The sequence below is a fragment of the Brachyhypopomus gauderio genome, chromosome 14 (assembly GCF_052324685.1).
Source record: "Brachyhypopomus gauderio isolate BG-103 chromosome 14, BGAUD_0.2, whole genome shotgun sequence".
In the NCBI taxonomy this organism is placed as follows: Eukaryota; Metazoa; Chordata; class Actinopteri; order Gymnotiformes; family Hypopomidae; genus Brachyhypopomus; species Brachyhypopomus gauderio.
The window spans coordinates 851,975-871,621 of NC_135224.1; the positions used below are offsets into that span (position 1 = coordinate 851,975).

Genomic DNA, 19,647 nt, shown 5'->3' on the forward strand with positions numbered 1-19,647 from the left:
ATGCAGTTATGTTACGAGGCTGAGGCAGTGTTTCTGCTGGTGGTTTGGACAGTCGCACTGAGGGTATTTTAAGTTGTGAAGAGTTTAACACAACTGATTCACTTAACTGATAACTGACACACTGGGAAAAGGCTGTGTGTCAATATCACTTTAATCTTGCTACTTTCAACAAGTTTGTTCTTATATGAACCGATTTAGAGCTCCTACTTTTTAGCCAAGTTCTCATCAGTTGATTATTGATTAAACCCAGAGTCATGGACTCAGAATGAGTGTGTAGACGGACATCAGTTTGTCTTTGTTTCTAGTGGAGCTGCTGCAAGACCAAACTCCCCTCAACCCAGCTGTGTGTCCATGAAGAGTGATGGGTCAATGGATCTCCCTCTCACCTTCAGAGAAGGATCAGTCTTGAAGGAGAGGTATTCATTTCACATCCTCTTGATCACTCTAATCTCATCCTCAGAGACCTGCATACCACTGTAATGCAGTGAGTACATGCTAATTCATATTAACTTGATAGGACACATCACTTATGTCTCCATACACACCAGTGTGTGATACTAGTCTGACCAAAGCCATGTTTACACTATATGATCATCACTACAATTGTGCTAGTGCAAATAATAATCACAAATCATGAAAGGCTTGTGTAAAAGAAAAAGGGTGTAAAAAGAACAAGGGTGGATGAGGGAGGGTGTAGACAGAACAAGGGTGGATGAGGGAGGGTGTAGACAGAACAAGGGTGGATGAAGGTGTAGACAGTATAAAGGTGGATGAGGGAGGGTGTAGACAGAACAATGGTGGATGATGGAGGGTGTAGACAGAACAAGGGTGGATGATGGAGGGTGTACACAGAACAAGGGTGGATGAGGGAGGGTGTAGACAGAACAAGGGTGGATGAAGGTGTAGACAGAACAAGGGTGGATGAAGGTGTAGACAGAACAAGGGTGGATGATGGAGGGTGTAGACAGAACAAGGGTGGATGAAGGTGTAGACAGTTTAAAGGTGGATGAAGGTGTAGACAGTTTAAAGGTGGATGAGGGAGGGTGTAGACAGAACAAGGGTGGATGATGGAGGGTGTAGAAAGAACAAGGGTGGATGAGGGAGGGTGTAGACAGTATAAAGGTGGATGATGGAGGGTGTAGACAGAACAAGGGTGGATGAGGGAGGGTGTAGACAGTATAAAGGTGGATGATGGAGGGTGTAGACAGAACAAGGGTGGATGATGGAGGGTGTAGACTGTATAAAGGTGGATGATGGAGGGTGTAGACAGAACAAGGGTGGATGAGGGAGGGTGTAGACAGTATAAAGGTGGATGATGGAGGGTGTAGACAGAACAAGGGTGGATGAGGGAGGGTGTAGACAGTATAAAGGTGGATGAGGGAGGGTGTAGACAGAACAAGGGTGGATGATGGAGGGTGTAGACAGAACAAGGGTGGATGAAGGTGTAGACAGATCAAGGGTGGATGAGGGAGGGTGTAGACAGAATATGGGTGGATGAGGGAGGGTGTAGACTCAACAAGGGTGGATGAGGGAGGGTGTAGACACAACAAGGGTGGATGAGGGAGGGTGTAGACAGAACAAGGGTGGATGAGGGAGGGTGTAGACAGAACAAGGGTGGATGAAGGTGTAGACAGTATAAAGGTGGATGAGGGAGGGTGTAGACAGAACAAGGGTGGATGATGGAGGGTGTAGACAGAACAAGGGTGGATGAGGGAGGGTGCAGACAGAACAAGGGTGGATGATGGAGGGTGTAGACAGAACAAGGGTGGATGAAGGTATAGACAGAACAAGGGTGGATGAGGGAGGGTGTAGACAGAATATGGGTGGATGAGGGAGGGTGTAGACACAACAAGGGTGGATGAGGGAGGGTGTAGACACAACAAGGGTGGATGAAGGTGTAGACTGTATAAAGGTGGATGAGGGAGGGTGTAGACAGAACAAGGGTGGATGAAGGTGTAGACAGTATAAAGGTGGATGAGGGAGGGGGTAGACAGGACAAGGGTGGATGAAGGTGTAGACAGAACAAGGGTGGATGAAGGTGTAGACAGAACAAGGGTGGATGAAGGTGTAGACAGTATAAAGGTGGATGAGGGAGGGTGTAGACAGAACAAGGGTGGATGAAGGTGTAGACAGAACAAGGATGGATGAAGGTGTAGACAGAACAAGGGTGGATGAGGGAGGTTGTAGACAGAACAAGGGTGGATGAAGGTGTAGACAGTATAAAGGTGGATGAGGGAGGGTGTAGACAGAACAAGGGTGGATGATGGAGGGTGTAGACAGAACAAGGGTGGATGATGGAGGGTGTACACAGAACAAGGGTGGATGAGGGAGGGTGTAGACAGAACAAGGGTGGATGAAGGTGTAGACAGAACAAGGGTGGATGATGGAGGGTGTAGACAGAACAAGGGTGGATGAAGGTGTAGACAGTATAAAGGTGGATGAGGGAGGGTGTAGACAGAACAATGGTGGATGATGGAGGGTGTAGACAGAACAAGGGTGGATGATGGAGGGTGTACACAGAACAAGGGTGGATGAGGGAGGGTGTAGACAGAACAAGGGTGGATGAAGGTGTAGACAGAACAAGGGTGGATGAAGGTGTAGACAGAACAAGGGTGGATGATGGAGGGTGTAGACAGAACAAGGGTGGATGAAGGTGTAGACAGTTTAAAGGTGGATGAAGGTGTAGACAGTTTAAAGGTGGATGAGGGAGGGTGTAGACAGAACAAGGGTGGATGATGGAGGGTGTAGAAAGAACAAGGGTGGATGAGGGAGGGTGTAGACAGTATAAAGGTGGATGATGGAGGGTGTAGACAGAACAAGGGTGGATGAGGGAGGGTGTAGACAGTATAAAGGTGGATGATGGAGGGTGTAGACAGAACAAGGGTGGATGATGGAGGGTGTAGACTGTATAAAGGTGGATGATGGAGGGTGTAGACAGAACAAGGGTGGATGAGGGAGGGTGTAGACAGTATAAAGGTGGATGATGGAGGGTGTAGACAGAACAAGGGTGGATGAGGGAGGGTGTAGACAGTATAAAGGTGGATGAGGGAGGGTGTAGACAGAACAAGGGTGGATGATGGAGGGTGTAGACAGAACAAGGGTGGATGAAGGTGTAGACAGATCAAGGGTGGATGAGGGAGGGTGTAGACAGAATATGGGTGGATGAGGGAGGGTGTAGACTCAACAAGGGTGGATGAGGGAGGGTGTAGACACAACAAGGGTGGATGAGGGAGGGTGTAGACAGAACAAGGGTGGATGAGGGAGGGTGTAGACAGAACAAGGGTGGATGAAGGTGTAGACAGTATAAAGGTGGATGAGGGAGGGTGTAGACAGAACAAGGGTGGATGATGGAGGGTGTAGACAGAACAAGGGTGGATGAGGGAGGGTGCAGACAGAACAAGGGTGGATGAGAGAGGGTGCAGACAGAACAAGGGTGGATGATGGAGGGTGTAGACAGAACAAGGGTGGATGAAGGTATAGACAGAACAAGGGTGGATGAGGGAGGGTGTAGACAGAATATGGGTGGATGAGGGAGGGTGTAGACACAACAAGGGTGGATGAGGGAGGGTGTAGACACAACAAGGGTGGATGAAGGTGTAGACTGTATAAAGGTGGATGAGGGAGGGTGTAGACAGAACAAGGGTGGATGAAGGTGTAGACAGTATAAAGGTGGATGAGGGAGGGGGTAGACAGGACAAGGGTGGATGAAGGTGTAGACAGAACAAGGGTGGATGAAGGTGTAGACAGAACAAGGGTGGATGAGGAAGGGTGTAGACAGAACAAGGGTGGATGATGGAAGGTGTAGACAGAACAAGGGTGGATGAGGGAGGGTGTAGACAGAACAAGGGTGGATGAGGGAGGGTGTAGACAGAACAAGGGTGGATGAAGGTGTAGACAGAACAAGGGTGGATGAGGCATCATGACCTCCTGACCTTTATGGCTCAAAGTCAGTCACCAAAACACAGAAGAGTTACAGAGACATTTAGAAAGAATACAGATATCCACAACTATAATGTCAAAATATAAAACAGAATTAAAAGTAATAATAAAATAATCATAAAAATATACATTGATTCTTTCACAGATGAGGAAAATGTTATCAGTGCAACTGATTTCACATTAAATCATTGAATAAGATGCAGTTATGTTACGAGGCTGAGGCAGTGTTTCTGCTGGTGGTTTGGACAGTCGCACTGAGGGTATTTTAAGTTGTGAAGAGTTTAACACAACTGATTCACTTAACTGATAACTGACACACTGGGAAAAGGCTGTGTGTCAATATCACTTTAATCTTGCTACTTTCAACAAGTTTGTTCTTATATGAACCGATTTAGAGCTCCTACTTTTTAGCCAAGTTCTCATCAGTTGATTATTGATTAAACCCAGAGTCATGGACTCAGAATGAGTGTGTAGACGGACATCAGTTTGTCTTTGTTTCTAGTGGAGCTGCTGCAAGACCAAACTCCCCTCAACCCAGCTGTGTGTCCATGAAGAGTGATGGGTCAATGGATCTCCCTCTCACCTTCAGAGAAGGATCAGTCTTGAAGGAGAGGTATTCATTTCACATCCTCTTGATCACTCTAATCTCATCCTCAGAGACCTGCATACCACTGTAATGCAGTGAGTACATGCTAATTCATATTAACTTGATAGGACACATCACTTATGTCTCCATACACACCAGTGTGTGATACTAGTCTGACCAAAACCATGTTTACACTATATGATCATCACTACAATTGTGCTAGTGCAAATAATAATCACAAATCATGAAAGGCTTGTGTAAAAGAAAAAGGGTGTAAAAAGAACAAGGGTGGATGAGGGAGGGTGTAGACAGAACAAGGGTGGATGAGGGAGGGTGTAGACAGAACAAGGGTGGATGAAGGTGTAGACAGTATAAAGGTGGATGAGGGAGGGTGTAGACAGAATAAGGGTGGATGAAGATGTAGACAGAACAAGGGTGGATGAAGGTGTAGACAGAACAAGAGTGGATGAGGGAGGGTGTAGACAGAACAAGGATGGATGATGGAGGGTGTAGACAGTATAAAGGTGGATGAGGGAGGGTGTAGACAGAACAAGGATGGATGAAGGTGTAGACAGAACAAGGATGGATGAGGGAGGTGTAGACAGAACAAGGGTGGATGAAGGTGTAGACAGAATAAAGGTGGATGAGGGAGGGTGTAGACAGAACAAGGGTGGATGATGGAGGGTGTAGACAGAACAAGGGTGGATGATGGAGGGTGTACACAGAACAAGGGTGGATGAGGGAGGGTGTAGACAGAACAAGGGTGGATGAAGGTGTAGACAGAACAAGGGTGGATGATGGAGGGTGTAGACAGAACAAGGGTGGATGAAGGTGTAGACAGTTTAAAGGTGGATGAGGGAGGGTGTAGACAGAACAAGGGTGGATGAAGGTGTAGACAGAACAAGGGTGGATGAAGGTGTAGACAGTATAAAGGTGGATGAGGGAGGGTGTAGACAGAACAAGGGTGGATGAAGGTGTAGACAGAACAAGGATGGATGAAGGTGTAGACAGAACAAGGGTGGATGAGGGAGGTTGTAGACAGAACAAGGGTGGATGAAGGTGTAGACAGTATAAAGGTGGATGAGGGAGGGTGTAGACAGAACAAGGGTGGATGATGGAGGGTGTAGACAGAACAAGGGTGGATGATGGAGGGTGTACACAGAACAAGGGTGGATGAGGGAGGGTGTAGACAGAACAAGGGTGGATGAAGGTGTAGACAGAACAAGGGTGGATGATGGAGGGTGTAGACATAACAAGGGTGGATGAAGGTGTAGACAGTTTAAAGGTGGATGAGGGAGGGTGTAGACAGAACAAGGGTGGATGAGGGAGGGTGTAGACAGTATAAAGGTGGATGATGGCGGGTGTAGACAGAACAAGGGTGGATGAGGGAGGGTGTAGACAGTATAAAGGTGGATGATGGAGGGTGTAGACAGAACAAGGGTGGATGATGGAGGGTGTAGACAGTATAAAGGTGGATGATGGAGGGTGTAGACAGAACAAGGGTGGATGAGGGAGGGTGTAGACAGTATAAAGGTGGATGATGGAGGGTGTAGACAGAACAAGGGTGGATGAGGGAGGGTGTAGACAGTATAAAGGTGGATGAGGGAGGGTGTAGACAGAACAAGGGTGGATGAAGGTGTAGACAGAACAAGGGTGGATGAGGGAGGGTGTAGACAGAACAAGGGTGGATGAGGGAGGGTATAGACAGAACAAGAGTGGATGAGGGAGGGTGTAGACAGAGCAAGGGTGGATGAAGGTGTAGACAGTTTAAAGGTGGATGAAGGTGTAGACAGTTTAAAGGTGGATGAGGGAGGGTGTAGACAGAACAAGGGTGGATGATGGAGGGTGTAGAAAGAACAAGGGTGGATGAGGGAGGGTGTAGACAGTATAAAGGTGGATGATGGAGGGTGTAGACAGAACAAGGGTGGATGAGGGAGGGTGTAGACAGTATAAAGGTGGATGATGGAGGGTGTAGACAGAACAAGGGTGGATGAGGGAGGGTGTAGACAGTATAAAGGTGGATGAAGGTGTAGACAGTATAAAGGTGGATGAGGGAGGGTGTAGACAGAACAAGGGTGGATGAAGGTGTAGACAGAACAAGGATGGATGAAGGTGTAGACAGAACAAGGGTGGATGAGGGAGGGTGTAGACAGAACAAGGGTGGATGAAGGTGTAGACAGTATAAAGGTGGATGAGGGAGGGTGTAGACAGAACAATGGTGGATGATGGAGGGTGTAGACAGAACAAGGGTGGATGATGGAGGGTGTACACAGAACAAGGGTGGATGAGGGAGGGTGTAGACAGAACAAGGGTGGATGAAGGTGTAGACAGAACAAGGGTGGATGAAGGTGTAGACAGAACAAGGGTGGATGATGGAGGGTGTAGACAGAACAAGGGTGGATGAAGGTGTAGACAGTTTAAAGGTGGATGAAGGTGTAGACAGTTTAAAGGTGGATGAGGGAGGGTGTAGACAGAACAAGGGTGGATGATGGAGGGTGTAGAAAGAACAAGGGTGGATGAGGGAGGGTGTAGACAGTATAAAGGTGGATGATGGAGGGTGTAGACAGAACAAGGGTGGATGAGGGAGGGTGTAGACAGTATAAAGGTGGATGATGGAGGGTGTAGACAGAACAAGGGTGGATGATGGAGGGTGTAGACTGTATAAAGGTGGATGATGGAGGGTGTAGACAGAACAAGGGTGGATGAGGGAGGGTGTAGACAGTATAAAGGTGGATGATGGAGGGTGTAGACAGAACAAGGGTGGATGAGGGAGGGTGTAGACAGTATAAAGGTGGATGAGGGAGGGTGTAGACAGAACAAGGGTGGATGATGGAGGGTGTAGACAGAACAAGGGTGGATGAAGGTGTAGACAGATCAAGGGTGGATGAGGGAGGGTGTAGACAGAATATGGGTGGATGAGGGAGGGTGTAGACTCAACAAGGGTGGATGAGGGAGGGTGTAGACACAACAAGGGTGGATGAGGGAGGGTGTAGACAGAACAAGGGTGGATGAGGGAGGGTGTAGACAGAACAAGGGTGGATGAAGGTGTAGACAGTATAAAGGTGGATGAGGGAGGGTGTAGACAAAACAAGGGTGGATGATGGAGGGTGTAGACAGAACAAGGGTGGATGAGGGAGGGTGCAGACAGAACAAGGGTGGATGAGAGAGGGTGCAGACAGAACAAGGGTGGATGATGGAGGGTGTAGAAAGAACAAGGGTGGATGAAGGTATAGACAGAACAAGGGTGGATGAAGGTGTAGACAGAACAAGGATGGATGAGGGAGGTGTAGACAGAACAAGGGTGGATGAAGGTGTAGACAGAATAAAGGTGGATGAGGGAGGGTGTAGACAGAACAAGGGTGGATGATGGAGGGTGTAGACAGAACAAGGGTGGATGATGGAGGGTGTAGACAGAACAAGGGTGGATGAGGGAGGGTGTAGACAGAACAAGGGTGGATGAAGGTGTAGACAGACCAAGGGTGGATGATGGAGGGTGTAGACAGAACAAGGGTGGATGAAGGTGTAGACAGTTTAAAGGTGTATGAGGGAGGGTGTAGACAGAACAAGGGTGGATGAAGGTGTAGACAGAACAAGGGTGGATGAAGGTGTAGACAGTATAAAGGTGGATGAGGGAGGGTGTAGACAGAACAAGGGTGGATGAAGGTGTAGACAGAACAAGGATGGATGAAGGTGTAGACAGAACAAGGGTGGATGAGGGAGGTTGTAGACAGAACAAGGGTGGATGAAGGTGTAGACAGTATAAAGGTGGATGAGGGAGGGTGTAGACAGAACAAGGGTGGATGATGGAGGGTGTAGACAGAACAAGGGTGGATGATGGAGGGTGTACACAGAACAAGGGTGGATGAGGGAGGGTGTAGACAGAACAAGGGTGGATGAAGGTGTAGACAGAACAAGGGTGGATGATGGAGGGTGTAGACAGAACAAGGGTGGATGAAGGTGTAGACAGTATAAAGGTGGATGAGGGAGGGTGTAGACAGAACAATGGTGGATGATGGAGGGTGTAGACAGAACAAGGGTGGATGAGGGAGGGTGTAGACAGTATAAAGGTGGATGAAGGTGTAGACAGTATAAAGGTGGATGAGGGAGGGTGTAGACAGAACAAGGGTGGATGAAGGTGTAGACAGAACAAGGGTGGATGAGGGAGGGTGTAGACAGAACAAGGGTGGATGAAGGTGTAGACAGTATAAAGGTGGATGAGGGAGGGTGTAGACAGAACAATGGTGGATGATGGAGGGTGTAGACAGAACAAGGGTGGATGATGGAGGGTGTACACAGAACAAGGGTGGATGAGGGAGGGTGTAGACAGAACAAGGGTGGATGAAGGTGTAGACAGAACAAGGGTGGATGAAGGTGTAGACAGAACAAGGGTGGATGATGGAGGGTGTAGACAGAGCAAGGGTGGATGAAGGTGTAGACAGTTTAAAGGTGGATGAAGGTGTAGACAGTTTAAAGGTGGATGAGGGAGGGTGTAGACAGAACAAGGGTGGATGATGGAGGGTGTAGAAAGAACAAGGGTGGATGAGGGAGGGTGTAGACAGTATAAAGGTGGATGATGGAGGGTGTAGACAGAACAAGGGTGGATGAGGGAGGGTGTAGACAGTATAAAGGTGGATGATGGAGGGTGTAGACAGAACAAGGGTGGATGATGGAGGGTGTAGACTGTATAAAGGTGTATGATGGAGGGTGTAGACAGAACAAGGGTGGATGAGGGAGGGTGTAGACAGTATAAAGGTGGATGATGGAGGGTGTAGACAGAACAAGGGTGGATGAGGGAGGGTGTAGACAGTATAAAGGTGGATGAGGGAGGGTGTAGACAGAACAAGGGTGGATGATGGAGGGTGTAGACAGAACAAGGGTGGATGAAGGTGTAGACAGATCAAGGGTGGATGAGGGAGGGTGTAGACAGAACAAGGGTGGATGATGGAGGGTGTACACAGAACAAGGGTGGATGAGGGAGGGTGTAGACAGAACAAGGGTGGATGAAGGTGTAGACAGAACAAGGGTGGATGATGGAGGGTGTAGACAGAACAAGGGTGGATGAAGGTGTAGACAGTTTAAAGGTGGATGAAGGTGTAGACAGTTTAAAGGTGGATGAGGGAGGGTGTAGACAGAACAAGGGTGGATGATGGAGGGTGTAGACAGTATAAAGGTGGATGATGGAGGGTGTAGACAGAACAAGGGTGGATGAGGGAGGGTGTAGACAGTATAAAGGTGGATGATGGAGGGTGTAGACAGAACAAGGGTGGATGAGGGAGGGTGTAGACAGTATAAAGGTGGATGATGGAGGGTGTAGACAGAACAAGGGTGGATGATGGAGGGTGTAGACAGTATAAAGGTGGATGATGGAGGGTGTAGACAGAACAAGGGTGGATGAGGGAGGGTGTAGACAGTATAAAGGTGGATGAGGGAGGGGGTAGACAGGACAAGGGTGGATGAAGGTGTAGACAGAACAAGGGTGGATGAAGGTGTAGACAGAACAAGGGTGGATGAGGAAGGGTGTAGACAGAACAAGGGTGGATGATGGAAGGTGTAGACAGAACAAGGGTGGATGAGGGAGGGTGTAGACAGAACAAGGGTGGATGAGGGAGGGTGTAGACAGAACAAGGGTGGATGAAGGTGTAGACAGAACAAGGGTGGATGAGGCATCATGACCTCCTGACCTTTATGGCTCAAAGTCAGTCACCAAAACACAGAAGAGTTACAGAGACATTTAGAAAGAATACAGATATCCACAACTATAATGTCAAAATATAAAACAGAATTAAAAGTAATAATAAAATAATCATAAAAATATACATTGATTCTTTCACAGATGAGGAAAATGTTATCAGTGCAACTGATTTCACATTAAATCATTGAATAAGATGCAGTTATGTTACGAGGCTGAGGCAGTGTTTCTGCTGGTGGTTTGGACAGTCGCACTGAGGGTATTTTAAGTTGTGAAGAGTTTAACACAACTGATTCACTTAACTGATAACTGACACACTGGGAAAAGGCTGTGTGTCAATATCACTTTAATCTTGCTACTTTCAACAAGTTTGTTCTTATATGAACCGATTTAGAGCTCCTACTTTTTAGCCAAGTTCTCATCAGTTGATTATTGATTAAACCCAGAGTCATGGACTCAGAATGAGTGTGTAGACGGACATCAGTTTGTCTTTGTTTCTAGTGGAGCTGCTGCAAGACCAAACTCCCCTCAACCCAGCTGTGTGTCCATGAAGAGTGATGGGTCAATGGATCTCCCTCTCACCTTCAGAGAAGGATCAGTCTTGAAGGAGAGGTATTCATTTCACATCCTCTTGATCACTCTAATCTCATCCTCAGAGACCTGCATACCACTGTAATGCAGTGAGTACATGCTAATTCATATTAACTTGATAGGACACATCACTTATGTCTCCATACACACCAGTGTGTGATACTAGTCTGACCAAAGCCATGTTTACACTATATGATCATCACTACAATTGTGCTAGTGCAGATAATAATCACAAATCATGAAAGGCTTGTGTAAAAGAAAAAGGGTGTAAAAAGAACAAGGGTGGATGAGGGAGGGTGTAGACAGAACAAGGGTGGATGAGGGAGGGTGTAGACAGAACAAGGGTGGATGAAGGTGTAGACAGTATAAAGGTGGATGAGGGAGGGTGTAGACAGAATAAGGGTGGATGAAGATGTAGACAGAACAAGGGTGGATGATGGAGGGTGTAGACAGAACAAGGGTGGATGAGGGTGTAGACAGAACAAGATTGGATGAAGGTGTAGACAGAACAAGGGTGGATGAGGGAGGTGTAGACAGAACAAGGGTGGATGAAGGTGTAGACAGTATAAAGGTGGATGAGGGAGGGTGTAGACAGAACAAGGGTGGATGAGGGAGGGTGTAGACAGTATAAAGGTGGATGAGGGAGGGTGTAGACAGAACAAGGGTGGATGAAGGTGTAGACAGAACAAGAGTGGATGAGGGAGGGTGTAGACAGAACAAGGGTGGATGAAGGTGTAGACAGAACAAGATTGGATGAAGGTGTAGACAGAACAAGGGTGGATGAGGGAGGTGTAGACAGAACAAGGGTGGATGAAGGTGTAGACAGTATAAAGGTGGATGAGGGAGGGTGTAGACAGAACAAGGGTGGATGATGGAGGGTGTAGACAGAACAAGGGTGGATGATGGAGGGTGTACACAGAACAAGGGTGGATGAGGGAGGGTGTAAACAGAACAAGGGTGGATGAAGGTGTAGACAGAACAAGGGTGGATGATGGAGGGTGTAGACAGAACAAGTGTGGATGAAGGTGTAGACAGTTTAAAGGTGGATGAGGGAGGGTGTAGACAGAACAAGGGTGGATGAAGGTGTAGACAGTATAAAGGTGGATGAGGGAGGGTGTAGACAGAACAAGGGTGGATGAAGGTGTAGACAGAACAAGGATGGATGAAGGTGTAGACAGAACAAGGGTGGATGAGGGAGGGTGTAGACAGAACAAGGGTGGATGAAGGTGTAGACAGTATAAAGGTGGATGAGGGAGGGTGTAGACAGAACAAGGGTGGATGATGGAGGGTGTACACAGAACAAGGGTGGATGAGGGAGGGTGTAGACAGAACAAGGGTGGATGAAGGTGTAGACAGAACAAGGGTGGATGATGGAGGGTGTAGACAGAACAAGGGTGGATGAAGGTGTAGACAGTTTAAAGGTGGATGAAGGTGTAGACAGTTTAAAGGTGGATGAGGGAGGGTGTAGACAGAACAAGGGTGGATGATGGAGGGTGTAGACAGTATAAAGGTGGATGATGGAGGGTGTAGACAGAACAAGGGTGGATGAGGGAGGGTGTAGACAGTATAAAGGTGGATGATGGAGGGTGTAGACAGAACAAGGGTGGATGAGGGAGGGTGTAGACAGTATAAAGGTGGATGATGGAGGGTGTAGACAGAACAAGGGTGGATGATGGAGGGTGTAGACAGTATAAAGGTGGATGATGGAGGGTGTAGACAGAACAAGGGTGGATGAGGGAGGGTGTAGACAGTATAAAGGTGGATGAGGGAGGGGGTAGACAGGACAAGGGTGGATGAAGGTGTAGACAGAACAAGGGTGGATGAAGGTGTAGACAGAACAAGGGTGGATGAGGAAGGGTGTAGACAGAACAAGGGTGGATGATGGAAGGTGTAGACAGAACAAGGGTGGATGAGGGAGGGTGTAGACAGAACAAGGGTGGATGAGGGAGGGTGTAGACAGAACAAGGGTGGATGAAGGTGTAGACAGAACAAGGGTGGATGAGGCATCATGACCTCCTGACCTTTATGGCTCAAAGTCAGTCACCAAAACACAGAAGAGTTACAGAGACATTAAGAAAGAATACAGATATCCACAACTATAATGTCAAAATATAAAACAGAATTAAAAGTAATAATAAAATAATCATAAAAATATACATTGATTCTTTCACAGATGAGGAAAATGTTATCAGTGCAACTGATTTCACATTAAATCATTGAATAAGATGCAGTTATGTTACGAGGCTGAGGCAGTGTTTCTGCTGGTGGTTTGGACAGTCGCACTGAGGGTATTTTAAGTTGTGAAGAGTTTAACACAACTGATTCACTTAACTGATAACTGACACACTGGGAAAAGGCTGTGTGTCAATATCACTTTAATCTTGCTACTTTCAACAAGTTTGTTCTTATATGAACCGATTTAGAGCTCCTACTTTTTAGCCAAGTTCTCATCAGTTGATTATTGATTAAACCCAGAGTCATGGACTCAGAATGAGTGTGTAGACGGACATCAGTTTGTCTTTGTTTCTAGTGGAGCTGCTGCAAGACCAAACTCCCCTCAACCCAGCTGTGTGTCCATGAAGAGTGATGGGTCAATGGATCTCCCTCTCACCTTCAGAGAAGGATCAGTCTTGAAGGAGAGGTATTCATTTCACATCCTCTTGATCACTCTAATCTCATCCTCAGAGACCTGCATACCACTGTAATGCAGTGAGTACATGCTAATTCATATTAACTTGATAGGACACATCACTTATGTCTCCATACACACCAGTGTGTGATACTAGTCTGACCAAAGCCATGTTTACACTATATGATCATCACTACAATTGTGCTAGTGCAGATAATAATCACAAATCATGAAAGGCTTGTGTAAAAGAAAAAGGGTGTAAAAAGAACAAGGGTGGATGAGGGAGGGTGTAGACAGAACAAGGGTGGATGAGGGAGGGTGTAGACAGAACAAGGGTGGATGAAGGTGTAGACAGTATAAAGGTGGATGAGGGAGGGTGTAGACAGAATAAGGGTGGATGAAGATGTAGACAGAACAAGGGTGGATGATGGAGGGTGTAGACAGAACAAGGGTGGATGAGGGTGTAGACAGAACAAGATTGGATGAAGGTGTAGACAGAACAAGGGTGGATGAGGGAGGTGTAGACAGAACAAGGGTGGATGAAGGTGTAGACAGTATAAAGGTGGATGAGGGAGGGTGTAGACAGAACAAGGGTGGATGAGGGAGGGTGTAGACAGTATAAAGGTGGATGAGGGAGGGTGTAGACAGAACAAGGGTGGATGAAGGTGTAGACAGAACAAGAGTGGATGAGGGAGGGTGTAGACAGAACAAGGGTGGATGAAGGTGTAGACAGAACAAGATTGGATGAAGGTGTAGACAGAACAAGGGTGGATGAGGGAGGTGTAGACAGAACAAGGGTGGATGAAGGTGTAGACAGTATAAAGGTGGATGAGGGAGGGTGTAGACAGAACAAGGGTGGATGATGGAGGGTGTAGACAGAACAAGGGTGGATGATGGAGGGTGTACACAGAACAAGGGTGGATGAGGGAGGGTGTAAACAGAACAAGGGTGGATGAAGGTGTAGACAGAACAAGGGTGGATGATGGAGGGTGTAGACAGAACAAGTGTGGATGAAGGTGTAGACAGTTTAAAGGTGGATGAGGGAGGGTGTAGACAGAACAAGGGTGGATGAAGGTGTAGACAGTATAAAGGTGGATGAGGGAGGGTGTAGACAGAACAAGGGTGGATGAAGGTGTAGACAGAACAAGGATGGATGAAGGTGTAGACAGAACAAGGGTGGATGAGGGAGGGTGTAGACAGAACAAGGGTGGATGAAGGTGTAGACAGTATAAAGGTGGATGAGGGAGGGTGTAGACAGAACAAGGGTGGATGATGGAGGGTGTACACAGAACAAGGGTGGATGAGGGAGGGTGTAGACAGAACAAGGGTGGATGAAGGTGTAGACAGAACAAGGGTGGATGATGGAGGGTGTAGACAGAACAAGGGTGGATGAAGGTGTAGACAGTTTAAAGGTGGATGAAGGTGTAGACAGTTTAAAGGTGGATGAGGGAGGGTGTAGACAGAACAAGGGTGGATGATGGAGGGTGTAGACAGTATAAAGGTGGATGATGGAGGGTGTAGACAGAACAAGGGTGGATGAGGGAGGGTGTAGACAGTATAAAGGTGGATGATGGAGGGTGTAGACAGAACAAGGGTGGATGAGGGAGGGTGTAGACAGTATAAAGGTGGATGATGGAGGGTGTAGACAGAACAAGGGTGGATGATGGAGGGTGTAGACAGTATAAAGGTGGATGATGGAGGGTGTAGACAGAACAAGGGTGGATGAGGGAGGGTGTAGACAGTATAAAGGTGGATGATGGAGGGTGTAGACAGTATAAAGGTGGATGATGGAGGGTGTAGACAGAACAAGGGTGGATGAGGGAGGGTGTAGACAGTATAAAGGTGGATGATGGAGGGTGTAGACAGAACAAGGGTGGATGAGGGAGGGTGTAGACAGTATAAAGGTGGATGAGGGAGGGTGTAGACAGAACAAGGGTGGATGAGGGAGGGTGTAGACAGTATAAAGGTGGATGATGGAGGGTGTAGACAGAACAATGGTGGATGAGGGAGGGTGTAGACAGTATAAAGGTGGATGATGGAGGGTGTAGACAGAACAAGGGTGGATGAGGGAGGGTGTAGACAGTATAAAGGTGGATGATGGAGGGTGTAGACAGAACAAGGGTGGATGATGGAGGGTGTAGACAGTATAAAGGTGGATGATGGAGGGTGTAGACAGAACAAGGGTGGATGAGGGAGGATGTAGACAGTATAAAGGTGGATGATGGAGGGTGTAGACAGAACAAGGGTGGATGATGGAGGGTGTAGACAGTATAAAGGTGGATGAGGGAGGGTGTAGACAGAACAAGGGTGGATGAAGGTGTAGACAGAACAAGGGTGGATGAGGGAGGGTGTAGACAGAACAAGGGTGGATGAAGGTGTAGACAGTATAAAGGTGGATGAGGGAGGGTGTAGACAGAACAAGGGTGGATGAAGGTGTAGACAGAACAAGGATGGATGAAGGTGTAGACAGAACAAGGGTGGATGAGGGAGGGTGTAGACAGAACAAGGGTGGATGAAGGTGTAGACAGTATAAAGGTGGATGAGGGAGGGTGTAGACAGAACAAGGGTGGATGAAGGTGTAGACAGAACAAGGATGGATGAAGGTGTAGACAGAACAAGGGTGGATGAGGGAGGGTGTAGACAGAACAAGGGTGGATGAAGGTGTAGACAGTATAAAGGTGGATGAGGGAGGGTGTAGACAGAACAAGGGTGGATGATGGAGGGTGTAGACAGTATAAAGGTGGATGATGGAGGGTGTAGACAGAACAAGGGTGGATGAGGGAGGGTGTAGACAGTATAAAGGTGGATGATGGAGGGTGTAGACAGAACAAGGGTGGATGAGGGAGGGTGTAGACAGTATAAAGGTGGATGATGGAGGGTGTAGACAGTATAAAGGTGGATGAGGGAGGGTGTAGACAGAACAAGGGTGGATGAAGGTGTAGACAGAACAAGGGTGGATGAGGGAGGGTGTAGACAGAACAAGGGTGGATGAAGGTGTAGACAGAACAAGGATGGATGAAGGTGTAGACAGAACAAGGATGGATGAAGGTGTAGACAGAACAAGGGTGGATGAGGGAGGGTGTAGACAGAACAAGGGTGGATGAAGGTGTAGACAGTATAAAGGTGGATGAGGGAGGGTGTAGACAGAACAAGGGTGGATGATGGAGGGTGTAGACAGAACAAGGGTGGATGAAGGTGTAGACAGAACAAGGGTGGATGATGGAGGGTGTAGACAGAACAAGGGTGGATGAAGGTGTAGACAGTTCAAAGGTGGATGAGGGAGGGTGTAGACAGAACAAGGGTGGATGAAGGTGTAGACAGAACAAGGGTGGATAATGGAGGGTGTAGACAGTATAAAGGTGGATGATGAAGGGTGTAGACAGAACAAGGGTGGATGAGGGAGGGTGTAGACAGTATAAAGGTGGATGATGGAGGGTGTAGACAGAACAAGGGTGGATGAGGGAGGGTGTAGACAGAACAAGGGTGGATGAAGGTGTAGACAGAACAAGGGTGGATGAGGCATCATGACCTCCTGACCTTTATGGCTCAAAGTCAGTCACCAAAACACAGAAGAGTTACAGAGACATTTAGAAAGAATACAGATATCCACAACTATAATGTCAAAATATAAAACAGAATTAAAAGTATTAATAAAATAATCATAAAAATATACATTGATTCTTTCACAGAGGAGAAAATTTTATCAGTGCAACTGATTTCACATTAAATAATTGAATAAGATGCAGTTATGTTACGAGGCTGAGGCAGTGTTTCTGCTGGTGGTTTGGACAGTCGCACTGAGGGTATTTAAGTTGTGAAGAGTTAAAACAACTGATTCACTTAACTGATAACTGACACACTGGGAAAAGGCTGTGTGTCAATATCACTTTAATTGTGCTACTTTCAATAAGTTTGTTCTTATATGAACCGATTTAGAGCTCCTACTTTTTAGCCAAGTTCTCATCAGCTGATTATTGAGTAACCCCAGAGTCATGGACTCAGAATGAGTGTGTAGACGGACATCAGTTTGTCTTTGTTTCTAGTGGAGCTGCTGCAAGACCAAACTCCCCTCAACCCAGCTGTGTGTCCATGAAGAGTGATGGGTCAATGGATCTCCCTCTCACCTTCAGAGAAGGATCAGTCCTGAAGGAGAGGTATTCATTTCTCATCCTCTTGATCACTCTAATCTCATCCTCAGAGACCTGCATACCACTGTAATGCAGTGAGTACATGCTAATTCATATTAGCTTGATAGGACACATCACTTATGTCTCCATACACACCAGTGTGTGATACTAGTCTGACCAAAGCCATGTTTACACTATATGATCATCACTACAATTGTGCTAGTGCAAATAATAATCACAAATAATGAAAGGCTTGTGTGACCATGAATTAAATCTGTGTTTTTAGACATGTATGTATTCTAATACATGGCAGCCAATTTATTGCCTCTGTGACCATCAGCAGCCTATGATAATTTTCCAGTAGTGACAGACGTTTCAGTAAAGAAGTTTTTAATAAAATGTCTGCCTATACAAATGGGGTTTTCAGCCTAAAGTTAAATGCTGAGATTGTGTTTCTCAAACATTGACAGGGAGGTTATTCCCCATTATATAGAGCTTTATTGGAAAAGGCTCTGACCCCAGAGGAATTTTTCATTATATGGCAACTCCAGATCAACCCACTACTAGACACTACATTTAGGGAGGTGTGGGAGAGGGGAAGACAGAAAAAGGGTGGATGAAGGTGTAGACAGGACAAGGGTGGATTAGAGAGGGTGTAGACAGAACAAGGGTGGATGAGAGAGGGTGTAGACAGAACAAGGGTGGATGAGAGAGGGTGTAGACAGAACAAGGGTAGATGAGAGAGGGTGTAAAAAGAACAAGGGTGGACACTCCTTACTCCATTATACTGAACATTTATCATAACTGCATGTCCCTCCCTCTCTACAGACTGTTGAAGATTCCTGCTGCAGAGGAAGCCTGTGATTCTCTGACTAAAGCTCTGAGAACAAACCCCTTACTGCTGAGAGAGCTGAATCTGAGTAAATCTAAACCAGAAGACCTCAGAATAGAGAAGATATGGGCTCTACTGCAGGATTCACACTTCAGACTGCAAAAACTCATGTAAGAAATCTAATTAGAACAATCATAGTTTTTCTGGTACACTGATGTCATTACACACTGGACATCAGCTTATTACATTTTGCATATTTATCATTGAAAAATATTTCTGTTGTTTTGGGATTTGAATGAAATGGGTGAAAACTTGTTCAAGTATGTATTTAAGAGTATTGAAAGTTTGCTTTCCTAAGGAAATGTAGGTGGAATTTTGAAATGCCATTTTAAATTAAAAGTCTGATGGCCATATGTGCTGTGTCTCCATCTAGGGTCTGATCTAACCAGCTCATGTGTAATGTGTCACCATCTGTGGTCAGATCTAACCGTCTCATGTGTATTGTGTCTCCATCTAGGGTCAGATCTAACCATCTCATGTGTACTGTGTCTCCATCTAGGGTCTGATCTAACTATACCATGTGTATTGTGTCTCCATCTAGGGTCTGATCTAACCATCTTATGTGTACTGTGTCTCCAACTAGGGTCTGATCTAACCATCTCATGTGTACTGTGTCTTGTTCTTTCTTTTGCTCTGTAGGCTGCATCAAACAGGCAGTAAGTCAGAGTTTAGTGGTTTGTTTTCAGCTCTCATTTTAAACCCCTCACACCTGAGAGAGTTAAATCTGAATGGGAGTAAACCAAACACACCAGGAGTTGAAAATCTCTGCAGACTACTGAAGAACCCTGACTGCAAACTGGAGAAACTACAGTGAGAACTATTACCTTCATAACACTAATAAAGCTATACATATATGTCACACACACACACAGTATTAATTAATGGATTATTTTGTTAATAATATTGCTAGCATATAGACTGCAGGGTTGCCAACTCTCACGCATTGAGCGTGAGACACACGCATTTGACTGTGACAGGCAGGGTGAGCGAAAATAAATGGAAGCGATCACGCCAAGTCTCAGGGAAATAGGATGGTTTAATATGTAAAGTGCGCAAACCAAAACCCGTGAACTGATCTGAATTAAGGATATAATAACCAGCAGTCAACTGGTACAAAGACAAGACATATATAGACGAACAAACGACCCTCAGGTGAGACGGATCGCGGGCTCCGCCCACCCACAGGACAAGCTG

General features: G+C 46.5%; 1 protein-coding gene across 1 annotated transcript in view; it reads left to right on the forward strand.

Moving 5' to 3' along the window:
- The window catches only part of LOC143474465 (uncharacterized), a 125,137-nt gene that overhangs the window by 48,580 nt on the left and 56,910 nt on the right, over window positions 1–19,647 (forward strand). Inside the window, exons 10-16 of the mRNA XM_076971931.1 lie at window positions 306–416; window positions 4,442–4,552; window positions 10,716–10,826; window positions 13,336–13,446; window positions 17,478–17,588; window positions 18,390–18,563; window positions 19,093–19,263. Coding sequence (XP_076828046.1) covers window positions 306–416; window positions 4,442–4,552; window positions 10,716–10,826; window positions 13,336–13,446; window positions 17,478–17,588; window positions 18,390–18,563; window positions 19,093–19,263 — 900 coding nt within the window. The remainder of the gene's footprint in view (window positions 1–305; window positions 417–4,441; window positions 4,553–10,715; window positions 10,827–13,335; window positions 13,447–17,477; window positions 17,589–18,389; window positions 18,564–19,092; window positions 19,264–19,647) is intronic.